Source organism: Emydura macquarii, unplaced genomic scaffold (genome assembly GCF_026122565.2).
Source record: "Emydura macquarii macquarii isolate MOO-44397 ecotype Brisbane River unplaced genomic scaffold, CSIRO-AGI_Emac_v2 contig_3671, whole genome shotgun sequence".
NCBI lineage: Eukaryota > Metazoa > Chordata > Testudines > Chelidae > Emydura > Emydura macquarii.
The window spans coordinates 6648716-6661310 of record NW_027133808.1 but is presented as its reverse complement, the minus strand read 5'-3'; the positions used below and the strand labels follow the sequence as shown (position 1 = coordinate 6661310).

At 40.1% G+C, this 12595-nt stretch overlaps 1 protein-coding gene across 2 annotated transcripts in view; it reads left to right on the top strand.

Moving 5' to 3' along the window:
* Positions 1 to 645: 645 nt before the first annotated feature.
* Positions 646 to 12595, top strand: part of TM9SF2 (transmembrane 9 superfamily member 2) — a 70340-nt gene continuing 58390 nt past the window's right edge. The window contains exons 1-4 of one of the 2 annotated variants that reach the window (XM_067536797.1): positions 646 to 966; positions 4737 to 4804; positions 5456 to 5549; positions 6740 to 6867. In XM_067536797.1, coding sequence (XP_067392898.1) covers positions 724 to 966; positions 4737 to 4804; positions 5456 to 5549; positions 6740 to 6867 — 533 coding nt within the window. In that variant the 5' untranslated portion in view covers positions 646 to 723. Of the gene's footprint in view, positions 967 to 1495; positions 1562 to 4736; positions 4805 to 5455; positions 5550 to 6739; positions 6868 to 12595 lie in introns of those variants that run through there. The other variant, XM_067536798.1, reaches the window with a different exon arrangement.

The following is a 12595-nucleotide window of genomic DNA, read 5'->3' as shown; positions in this document are numbered from 1 at the left end:
GTATCTAACTATTGACAATGAAGGTGAAAGAAATTTCACTAGCTCATACGTATAAATTATTCTTCAAAAGACAACAAGTTTTGTGATTTTAAAATCTCAAAAGGGCTAGGAAGAATAAAATTAAAACGGGCTCAGGAAAAGTACCTGCTTGAGACAGTTGATGTGTGTTTCTGTCTTTCAAGATCTGCTGTCTCATTGAGGGTGACCAAATGTCCCATATTCGGAGCTTTGTTTTATATATGCAACTATAACTCCCTTGCCCCCCCAAAAAGTGTCCTGATTTTTTCACATATTCTAGCTGGTCAACCTAGTCTCATGGCAGGTTCTTAAGTTACAGGGGGCATGATTTCTAGCCAGCAGTGGATGGACTCTATACATGGGGCGGGGGGAAATACAAACAATTAACCTCCCTCCTCCAATCCCTGTAACGCCCGCAGAGGCAGCTTGTCCCCTGGCATGTACAAGTCAAGGTTATAGGAAGCCACCGGTAAATGTAACTCGGCACAGGCAGCCAGCTGCCAGCCAGCCTCCGCATTCCAAGGTGTGCTCGTCCCCATTCAGGGCTAATCCTGTCTCTATAGTAACGGGGCGAGGGGGGGGGTGACCCGGAAGTGGTCCTCCCTGCTTTGTGGGGGGGTGCTGGGAGGTCAGTGCAGGGTGATGACGTGTCTGAGCCGGAGAACCGGAAGTAGCTGTTGAGGGAGGGAAGTGGGGTGGTGAGCGATGGCCCGAAGTTACTCGGAGTCAGCAGCGGCAGCAGCCCAGGCCGCCCGTCGCCCCCTGCCCGCCCGCTCGCTGCCGCTGCGTGTCCCCGCGGCCATGGCTCTCCCGCGGTGGCGGCTGCTGCTGCTGCTGCTGGCGGCGGCGCTGCTGGCGGCCCGCGTCCCCCGCGCCGGCGCTTTCTACCTGCCAGGCCTGGCGCCCGTCAACTTCTGCGAGGAGGGCAGGGCGACGGACGAGTGCAAGGTGAGCCGCCGGGCCCAGAGCGCAGCGGGCGGCTCCTTCTCCGGGGCTGGGTCGCGCCTCTGCCCGGGGATCGGTCCGGCCTCGTCTCCCTCCGCCCCACCCCCGAGCTGAGCGCGCTACACCGGCTGTGGGGGTTGTGGCTTTGCAGCGGGGGTCGGTCCCCTGGTTTTGTCCCGTGCCAGGAGGGGCGAGGCTCCTGCGGGGCACCTGCCTTCGCCCTCATCAGGGCTTGGGGTGGGGGTAGAGGCGGCCCCTCGCCTGGCACTTCCGCGCTTCAAAGAGGGCTGGGGGAGGGAATGAAATGTCAGGTTGCTGCTCAGATATGTGCGGGTCTCCTGCGTGTCAGCCACGCACAGGTGTCAGCGCTGCGGGGCAGGTGCTGTCGCTCTAAAGTGTTTAATTTAAAGCCAGATTCCTCGGTAATTGCCCCTTCTCGGTAAAGGGTTAATTATCACCTTCCTGTTAAACTAAACAGTGCTGCCTCTGAGATTTCCCCTCAGTTCATTGCAGCACCAGTGTTAGTGAAAGGGGTCGAGCACTCTGGATGATTGGTCCTGGCTACCTGGCTAATGTTCCTGCTGTTAGAGCTCTGCTGGTGTGTGAGATTTCCCAAATAATTGTTCCTGTGCTCAATGTCTTCTGTTGAATTTTTTTTCTCCCTTTAACTTCCTGTCTCCCCTGTGCTTCGCTATTATTTCTTAAACACCAGTGATCTGCTTGGTGCTCTGCAAGACTGATGTAAGGTGGGGTTGCCAACCCTCCAGGCTTGTCCAGGAATTAAAGATTAATCTTGAATTAAATATTGTCATGTGAAGAAACCTCCAGGGATACATCCACCCAAAATAGGCAACCCTATCCAAGAAGCTTACAGTCAAGTGCAATAGGAGACAGCATTTTTACTGGCCTGGGTTAGTGTTTAGGTTTTGCAGTATTTCTGAAGTAATAAGCATACATATAATGCAAGAGATGTGCTTGTTACCACCTTGATTATTTTGATTGCATAACTGCATACTTTAATTTTTTTAAATGAAACCATTTTATAGCTGCTAGGAGTCCAGGGAGGGATGACTGTGGTGGAAGAAATATGTGAACAGCTTATTTTTCCTTTTCAGTTGTATAAAGGTCCATGCTGTTTCATATATATTAAAGGTGTTTTTTTTTTTTTCCAGGAATATATTTTAGTTCTGCCTCATAGTTAAGGGAGTTTCACAACTCCCTTACCTTTTAACCATTTTGTTTTTCTGGATTTGTTTTCCCCAGCTGTCATGGACTTGCAACAAAAATTAATGGCATGATATATCATTATCCCTTGCATTTTTTCATGCATTAGCTTCTAAACAAAATCTAACAAGTTAAGTTTTAAAGTGACTTTTTACAGGAACTTTCTAAAATACATACACCTGCTTTGTCGCTTCAGTTCTAACTTATTAACTTCACACTAACATCTGTTATCAGTGATTCTCTTTTTGTAAAAATGTTTGTTTAATCTATGTCCAACTGTAGAAGATGAAATCTCTGTCACAAGTTTATGTTGATATCATGAGTTGCAATTACACTGGCCCATGTTTTGAGACTAGAATAAGCAGACTTAGGTACCAGTGTAAGACCTGAAAACTAAGTTAGGCCTATATCTTAAAAGTCCCAAGATTGGAAACTATTGTTTCATACTTGCTGGGGTCTTGACTTTCTTAAGATCTAAAACACTAGTCGGTGGCCCTGCAAGATAGTAAGACAATTACTTACAACTGCAATTCTGATTAGCATCTTGCTTTTACGTCAGAAATGTACATGTATTTGATCCAATTGCTGATAAGTCAGTTGGTCAGGGAACAAACCCATCATAACTGAAGTAACTGATGTACCAAAATAGAATAGAATATTAAACTCAAATGGACTGAGTAGTTATCACAGAGGTGTAGTAATTTGATATTGTTGATATCCTGTAAAATACAAGCCTTTATGAACCAGTTCATAAAGTCTAACAGGTACTTCAGTATTTATATTTTGTAGCATATTTGTAGTTGTCAAAATATGCTAGGTTCTGTAGATATGTGGTAGGGCAGGACTGTGCCTTAAAGCATTTACAATGTAAGACCCCAAACCTGTCAGTAACTTTCTCTAGGTACACCTCTTTGTCATAATGTGGAGCTCTTGACAGGTGGCTCCCTGTAAGTCTGAGATCCAACCACGTAGAGTGACTTAGAAGATAGGGGTCAAAATCTTTATGAAGTGTTACCAGTACAAACACAATCTATTTACCTTTAAAAAAAAGAAGAGATCTTGCATAGTTAATCTAAATAGCCAATATGCATCCCAAAGGCTTGGGAAGTACATGATAAACAGAATATTTAAACTCTTATGCCCTTGTGATGTTTCCTTTTGGATCTGATATATTGCCTAATCTTACTTCTAGCTTTGTATTTCCAGTTCTCATTTATTCACCCATTGTTAGTTTAAAAAAAAGAACCCTTTTTGCATAAAATGCTAAAACCACTTTCTAGTATAAGCACCCTTCATCCACATATTCTCCTCAGAAATCTTCCACACAGTAGTTCTTACACTTGTTTCCATCATTCCTTCAGCATCTCTCTCCCCACATTCATCTTTTTTTCCCTGTATAAATGAGCACTTGTGAATGTTGGTCCTTTTTAGATCACACTTCCAGGGCCATGAAGGCATGGTACTGGCCCACTCTTGCAGAGCTAATCTGTTCCAAATGGCAGTCTGAATCCATCCAAAAGAGATGGTATGAGAGGATCCTGCCCCATGTGGTTCGACTGGAGAGCCCAACTGGTGCCTCAGACCAGAGTTTTAAGTTATATAATCGTGTATTATTTTTTCTCCCCCAGCACTCCTGCTTCATTTAGTTTATGGATCGCTATTTAGTGTTCCTTTAGTCTCCTCATGCAGTGCATAGTGCTAGGCCTAATTTAATGCAAACCCTGCACTGAATACAAAATTATGAATTTCCTTTAGAATATTTCTATGGTGCTGTCACCATACTGTCTGTGTGCTTTACAAACATTAATAAATGTATCTTCCCAACATCTCTGTGAGATTAGATGGGAGTGTTCCAATTTTACAGGTGGGGACTCAGGCACGGAGAGATTAAGGTCAACATTGTCAAAAGTGTCTACCAATTTTGGGTGCCCAGCATGAGACACCTAGGGCATGTTTTTTCCAGAACATTTTTATAGCGCTTACATGTGTTCAAAGCATAGCTCCAATTGACTTCAGTTGCAGTTGTGAGGGCTCAACACTTCTGCAAAACTGATGCCAGGTGTCTCTCAGTGGGTACCCAGAAAATGAACAACATGGAATTACTGGCCAGCTGTGAACATTTTGGTTTATGGGTTGCCCAACATTACATAGGAACTCTGGCTGTTGCAGTTCTCCAAAGTGGCATTAAACTTCCTTAACAAGGAGACCATCCTTTCTCTTACTGTATTCCCTTGCCTCATTCACTACACATCTTCCCATTTTTGCAGCAAATGAGGCAGGTGTCCTACAACCAACAGCCCAGTTCACTATCGAACCATTCATTACCAGAGTGTCATCTAGTCTGTGTAGTCATAGCTGTGCAAAGTGGATATAAAATGCTGTCTTTTTGTGATATCCAAAGTAAGATGTAAAACACTCCAATAAGTGTAATTAAACACAAGGTGCAAGACATCTGTGTTTTTGTAACTTTGATAGTGATAGTAAGTATGATTTGGGGTAAAATTTAATTGACATTCAGTGTAACTTTAATTGTGTCTTAACGTTTTCAGTCTGTGATAGAGCTGTTCGTGAACAGGCTTGACTCTGTGGAATCTGTTCTTCCCTATGAATATACTGCGTAAGTGTACTAAACTTTGTTTTAATGAAGTATTAACTTTAAATACTTCTCTGCTGTGTAATTTACTAGTACAGGATGGAAAATGTGTGCAAATTGAGTTAATGCCATCACTTCAAAGAATCTTGCAGTGATTAGTATCAAGGGATTAAGTGTTAGTTATTTTTGCATTTTAGTGGATGCAAGTATGGTGCATTGGGATTCAGCCAATTTTGGGAACTGCCCAGCTAAATCTAATGGTGAATTAAAGCATAATGACACTGATTTTATTTGGTTTCCGTATTCCCAAGGGATCATCCATATATATATTTTCAAGTAGCAGTCCAGTGTTGTCTTTTCTTAAAGCGGTTGTAGGACCCTATGTGTAGATTTAATAAATTGATTTTCCAGTGCATTTAAGGAAATTGATTATTAAAGTATCTGTGTTTAATTTAAACTGAATTCTAAAATATTTGAAAGAGGGATTTTTAGAGTAGCAAATGTTAATTTTAATCCTAGAGTCTTGCAGGTTTTTGGTAAGAAATCACTGAACTTTGACCAAAAAAAAATTTGCAGATGTGCGTGTCTTAGAATTGGTTGGTTAGGAATATTGGGGCTTTTTATACTATGTTTACATTTCAGTCCTTGATAAAGCTTGCGTATTCTCTAATTTAGGTTCGATTTTTGCCAAGCACCAGGTGAGAAACGTCCATCTGAAAATCTTGGTCAAGTGCTGTTTGGAGAAAGAATAGAACCATCACCATATAAGGTTTGTGATCTGTTAAAGGGTTTGTGCAATACCACAGAAAATTTGACAGTCAATAAATTAAACAATTGTTCCTAATTTAAAGATACATAATAGAAATTTGTGAACATAACATAGAATTGAAATACATACGTATCAGTTAGATTTTTGGGTGGTTTTCTTTCTGAATGTTTTTTTTACAAACAAAATAGTATCTGTGTGAAAGAAGATATAATGTGTCTAAGGGTATAGATAAAATTGTATATTCAGGGATCTGCGTATTACATAATTCTGTAGCTGTGGTACTCAATCCTTGTGCTCCTGAATGTGTGTACTTAAAATTTTCTAGCCCCTCTGATTGTAGAGAGAATCTTGAAAACTTAAATCAAGTGTAAACTGAAGAAATGTTGTCATCTTGTGTTTTCAGAGAGCCTGAAAAATAGCTTTGAGGGATGTGAACAGTTCTGTTAATCTGTGGCAGTGTCTTTTGTAGAGCTGCAGAATTTGGCATTTTTCTGAAATACCATGGAGTTCCGGCTTTTTTTCCTGTAGAATTTGGCATTTTGTTGTAACAAGGTCTCCTTTCCCTGCTGGGACCTGACTGTACCTGGCTGTTGCTCTTCAGCTTTCCTCAAATGAGGCATTAGTTGAATTACAGTGAATGCTGCTTGCATTGATTCATGGAGCTAGGTATTTGGGGGTCAGAAACCCAGAGCAGGAGTCCTGCTTGTAGCTGTAGAGTGGATAAATTATTCTGAGCTACCTGGCCAGCATTGCCACTGCTGAGATCCTTGGAGCCTGAGTGGCCTGGATAATATTAAAAAGGTTAAAATCATGGATGAAAACAATCAACAAATTTTACATCAGTGTGTATTTTTCAAGAGTAAAGGGGTGTGTTTGTGAGGAATGTAGGAATAGAAGATATCATTGCCATGAAGTCCGTGGATTCTTACTGTAGAGAACACGGAGCCTTGATTATATTATATTTATAAAATAGTATATGATCATAAACATAGACTGTCAGACATAGAAAATACCATGGTGTTAGCATTGTCCGTTTGTGAATTTAACCACATACTTATAGTATGTTAAGTTTTATGGGATATATTTTGTTCAGTATATTTTAAAGAATTTTTCTATTATAATTTTAGTATAGAACAGTTCAGATTCTATTGAAAAAACTATTCAACTGAAATCCTGTCTCATTTTCTTAGTTTACATTTAAGAAGGAAGAGACCTGTAAGTCTGTTTGCACAAAAGTGTATGACACAAGAAAACCAGAGGACAAGCAAAAATTGGACTTTTTGAAAAAAAGTATGTTGTTGAATTATCAACATCATTGGTAAGTTAATTTTTTTTAAGGTTTAAGATTAAATTGGTTAATTCAGTATATTTGTATTAATGGCTAGTGTAAAATGATGGTACAAATTCACTTGATGTTAACTGACAGAAATTGGAATTCTTCTGGTATGTTCTTGAGGGGGACGAGGGGGAGGAATTCATGTCATGTTACTTCTACATGTTACTTCCTCTGCTTTTATTGAAACATGTCAGTCATAAATAAAATAGCTCAGTTGTAAAGCTTATGGTTCTGGCTGTGCTTTCTGTCTGATGTTTTCATGCTAAAATAGCATATAAAACATGATTATTGCCTTAAGCCTGTAACATTGCATACTACTGTATGTGGATGTCATGTCTACTCTTTCTTGAGGAAAATCTTGATTAAAGGGCCTCCACTCTCTGTGAACCCCCTTCTGTCTTGGCTGGGAATACTTGGGCTGGAGTCCATGTGTTTTGGAAGAAATGGATTCTCTTGAGGGGGGATGGGTAGACTGAAAATATACTGTGTAAACATTAATGACAGGAAACATGTATAGCCAGTAAAAGTTAAGTGACAGATCAGTAATTTTTATTGGCCTTCTTTATATTCTATATTTTGGTGGGAGGGGAGGGGGATTTCTGACTTGAAACAATCGTGTTTGCACATAGTCTATGTAGCCAATTGTTTCAGTCATCTTTCCTCTTCCATTCCCTCTGTTTAACTATTTGTCTTATTTCTACAGGATCTTAAATGATGGGGCCCTGATCCTAATGGGGGTCTCTGGGGGCAATAGTAGTAGTAATAATAATAAATAATTAAAAACCTGTATATTGTAGCTATCAAAACATTTTTTCTTTATAGTGAATAGGAAGGAGTATACTATAAAAGTAGTGTATGAACTGAATAATTACATATTGCTTATATGGGTTCAAGAGTGCCTCCCAGAAACCAGTCCTTGTCTTGAGGAGCTTACAACTTACCTGTCCGTATTAATGAAAGGGCAGATAGTGTCAAGAGTAAATGTTATAGCTGTGACAGTAAGCATGTTTCTTGTTCCCTTATTATTGTATCATTTTTTAAGGCCCAATCCAACTCTTAATGAAGTCAACTAGAGTCTTTCAGCTATGTTCATGAGAAGTGGCAAGGGCACCTATAGGGATTGAATAGGACTTATGTAAGTTAGCTTTTTAGGCAATACTGTGCTGTATTTGAAAAAAGGAGGTCAGAATGTGGTGTACCAAGTCAAAGACAGAGTCTCAATCAAAAGGTGCCACATGTCAAATCAAGTGAAGTATACATAAACTATGAAAGACAAACTGATTTTATGAAGACTTCAGTTTTACACTTAAAGTAAGAGTACCAAGTAAAACTTGAGAGAGGTTTCATGTGACTTGATCCCTCTAAATCTGAGTGTAAAATGAGTTATTAATTTGGTGTATGTTTAATAATATTTGCAGTCTGGATCTTGATTTCAAAACTTTGTAGGGCTGAATTATGTTGGTCTGCCACAATCAAAGACACACTTTTTCAGGTTGCATATCTTCTCTGTCTTGATGAGTTCATTTTCTATGGCTGTCAGTATGGAACCTTTTGAAACATTAAATTCACTTGTTACTAAAGCACTTTGAAGTGTGGTCATTTGAGCCATGAAAATGAAGAACTTCTAAATGTAATTGCAGACATTCCTTTTTCCAACTTGATGGTGAGTTAGTATAATTATCTACTCATTGTTCATGGAATCTGCAATAGAACTATTTGTTAACAAGCTATTTTTCAATTTTGGTTACAATGGAGAGCTTTCCCCCCTCAGATTAAATATTTGAGTAAATGAAGCTGTACTCTTAAACTGTAGTGCTGATATCACTAGCATGTTTGCTGCTACAAATGACTTGATATAATGTTTTTTGCCCAAACAAGATGCAGCTCCACCATTCAGTAAAATTTTCCTTTATAATATTGTGCTCTCTAAATTTTGTATTCTCAGTTTAGTCTATAGCATATTATTTATTAGTCTGCAGGCCTAGTTCAACCCTTTGTCACTGTTCTAGAACTGTGGAGAAATCCACGTGGATCGCTTATGGTAGGGCAAGGTGCTAACAAATCCAGCTCCACAGAAATGGCCAGTAGAGCTCCAAAAGGAGGTGGCACTGGAAATGAAAGAGGCATGACCAAAGCATACAAAACTGGGTGCTAACCCAGTTTATTCTCTGTGCAGCTTCCACAAGTGGGGCTTCAGTGTAGCTTTGTTTGCAAATTACAAATTATTGCAAAATCGTCAGGGAGTGGAAGTGCGTAAACAACACCTTCATGGTTTAAAATGCCATATAAATTTAAGATTATAAATCTGATCTAATATGGCAATTCCTAAGGTTCATCTAGTATAGTGTTTTGTGTCTGACAGAATGTGCATTAGATTCTTCAAAGGAAAGTGTAACAACTCTTCAGCAGGCCGACATGGTATCAGATGGCCCCTTCCATTACTTTCCATCTTAATCTCTCAAAATTAGAATCGCTTTTAAATCCTGATGTATGAGATCTAGTATTTCCTCCAAAACTTGCTAGCATTAACAATAGCAACTTTGAATGTTCTTGTTATCTGTAAATGTCCAGTCTTTTTGACTCTTGCTAATTTTTTTACCTCAGTAAGTTCTTAGGGAAAGGCATTCCACAGCCATATTTAGCTTCATCTGAAAGTGTTTCCATTTTATCAGTTTTGAATGCCACCTTTTCAATTTTGTTCAGTATCCACTTGTGTTTGCATTACAAGACAAGGAGAACGGAAGCTTTATCTATCTTCTCAGTACCATTAATTATACTTTTATCATATCCCTTCTTAATTGTCTCCCTTCTGAGGTAAACAGTCCTGATCTTGTCACTCTTCACATGAGTTTTTTCATGCCCCAAATCATTGTCATTTTCCATTTCTAGACCTTCTCTAATCCTTTGAGATGGGATGACCAGTACTGTACACCATATTCTGGATAAGGCTGCACTATTAATTTTATAATATATTTTCCATCCCATTCTTTATGGATCCTAACAAATTGTCCATTTATTCCTACTTTGTCTCCTAGCCAGTTTTGATCCATGTCAAAGCTTTGCCTCTCATCCATGACTTGGTTTATATAGGACCCTCTTGCAAGAGACCTTATGCAAGGCCTTTTGAAAGTCTAAATTGTCAACATATTCTCCTTTATCCATTAACCTATGGATGCACTCAGAGAATTCTAATAATTATATGATTTTTTTTGTACAGAAACTGCTGTTTAGATTCTATTGTATCACAATCTTCCAGGTGTATTCCATTTTTAACTGTAGCTTCAGCAGTTGCACCAAGTACAGAGGTAAAGCTTACTGGTCTGTAATTCCTTAAATTATCTCTTGGATCTTTAAATATAACTTTTTGCACTCTCCAGTCCTCAGGGACAGTAGTTGTTTTTAATGAAATTGAATATTTTTATTAGCAGCTGATCTACTTCTTCCTTACAATATAAGACCATAAGGGACCACTGATTACTTAGTCTGACCTCCTGTATAACACAGGCCTAGGACTTCCCTGAATTAATTAATTATGAAAAGATATCCAATCTTGATTAAAAATTGCCAGTGATAGAGAATCCACCACAATCCTTTATACATTGTTCCAATGGTTAATTACCCTCACTGCTGAAAATTTTTTCATTATCTTAAGTTTAAATTTGACTTGCTTCAGCATCCATCCATTGGATTTTGTTATACTCTTGTCTGCTAGATAGAAGAGCCCATTATCAAATGTTTGTAAGTATCCATGTGAGGAACAGACTGTGATTCTCACCCTTTAACTTTCTCTTTGATAAGCTAAATCAGTGGGTCTTCAAATTTTTCCTCTCTTGCCTCCCCCCATCAATAATAGAATGTGTCCAGGCCTCCTGGGCTGGGAGTGGAGTTGCAGCCAGGCTGGGGTCTATGGTGGAGACCAGGAGCAGAGCAGCAGCCAGGAGCTGAGAGTGGAGGCTGAGGGCTGGGGCTGAGCCGCAGTGGGGGAAGAGCTGGGCTGCAGCTGGGAGCGGAGCCGAAGCTGCAGTTACGGCTGAGCGCTAGAGCCAGAGCAGGGCTGGGTGGCATTCCATCTCCTCCCCCTCCTGGGGGCTCACCTGGGCCCCACTCCAGGGAGCCATGAAATTGACAAGAATGATGGCCAACAGCTAATGTAAGTAACACACAGAGTCTGCACGGACACTGTTGCCCTAACTATACCGACATAAGCCCTAAACCTCTTGTGGAAGTGGAGTTATTATGTTGGTGTAGTAGGGCACTTATGCTGGCGGGAGCAAGGCTGTAGTGTGTACACTGACATAATTAGGTTGACATAAGCTGCCTTACGCTGACCTAACTCTGTAGTGTAGACCAAACTTAATTGTGGTGCAGCATTAGCTTTCTTCTAGTCTTCTGGAACTTCCCCTGTGTTTCAAGAGTATTTGAAAATCAGACTCTTACAGTCTTAAATGCAAGTTATTTGAACCTTGTGATTTAAGTGTTTAACTTTAGTAGCTGCTGTTTAACATTCTCCTGAGCTCCTATTGGACTGGGGAGGCTATCATCATCATCATATGATATGACTACTTCATCTATCTTTTCAAAATATAGAGCCTAAATATTTATTGAACACTTCTGCCTTTCCTGCATTACCAACCATTCTACCATATCCATTTAGTAATAGACCAGCATCATTGTTGAGAGTCTTCTTGTTTCTTATATACTTAAAAGAAACCTTCTTATTATCCTTAACTCTGGTATTTATAGGGATCTCCTTGTGTTTCCCTTATCAATTCTCTACTTAAGCTCCTTCCCAATTCTTGGATGTATGCCATCTAGGCCTACTGATTGATTGATTTTTTTTTTTTTAAATGATCAATTTGTTTCAGTATTGCTATGTCTGACACGTCAATCTTTGATGGTACCTAATCTTTATTACCAGAAGAAAACTAGACTACATTGTCTGCAGAGAAAACTGATGTTTCACTTATCCTAGTCCTGTCATGTGAGTGGAGGAACAAACTAAAGCAAAATCTAATTTCTAGTACTTAAGGTTGTGAAGATAATGTAACCTGCCAAATGTGAATAAAGTATAGAAAGATGCAGTATTGTCCTCTGAGGTCTGTAAAGGGACAGCTTCTAATCATCTGCTACTGATAACTACCCAGCAACAACATGGTGAAATGAATGGGACTCTGGTCAGTTTCACAGCTGCTATTCGGAGCCCTGAGGAAATCTGTGCAAACTGTCCATAATCCTGCCAAGTACATGTTGTTGCTGTTCATGGTTATGCCAAGCAATTGCTGAGGCAGACATTAAAGTTTCTTGCAGGGAAATAGGACCACCCTAAAAGCACTCCTCTTCTTAGTATCTAGGGCAGGAGCGGGGGAAGGCACCTCTTCTTGCTCCATAACTTATTCTATCAGTTTGGCCAGTAGGTGATAAGGTTTTTTTTTTTCCCCCCCAATCCTGGTCTCCTGCCTATTGTTGGAGATCATTTTCTAAAATGCTAATTGTCTGGTGCGGTGGGACGGTGGCTAGGAAAAGTCCTCTTCCCCCTTCACTGCAGGAGTGCTCTGCCTCTCTGCTTCTGCTTTGTTTCAGCATCAACATGAAGCTGGGGCTAGAGACTGCCATTTGTAGCTGAGATCAGAGAGAGCAGCCTGGGAAGAGGAATCTGCATGATCTGTTCTAAGGAATGGAGTGTTAAGTAGGCAGCTGCTATCATGTGTAG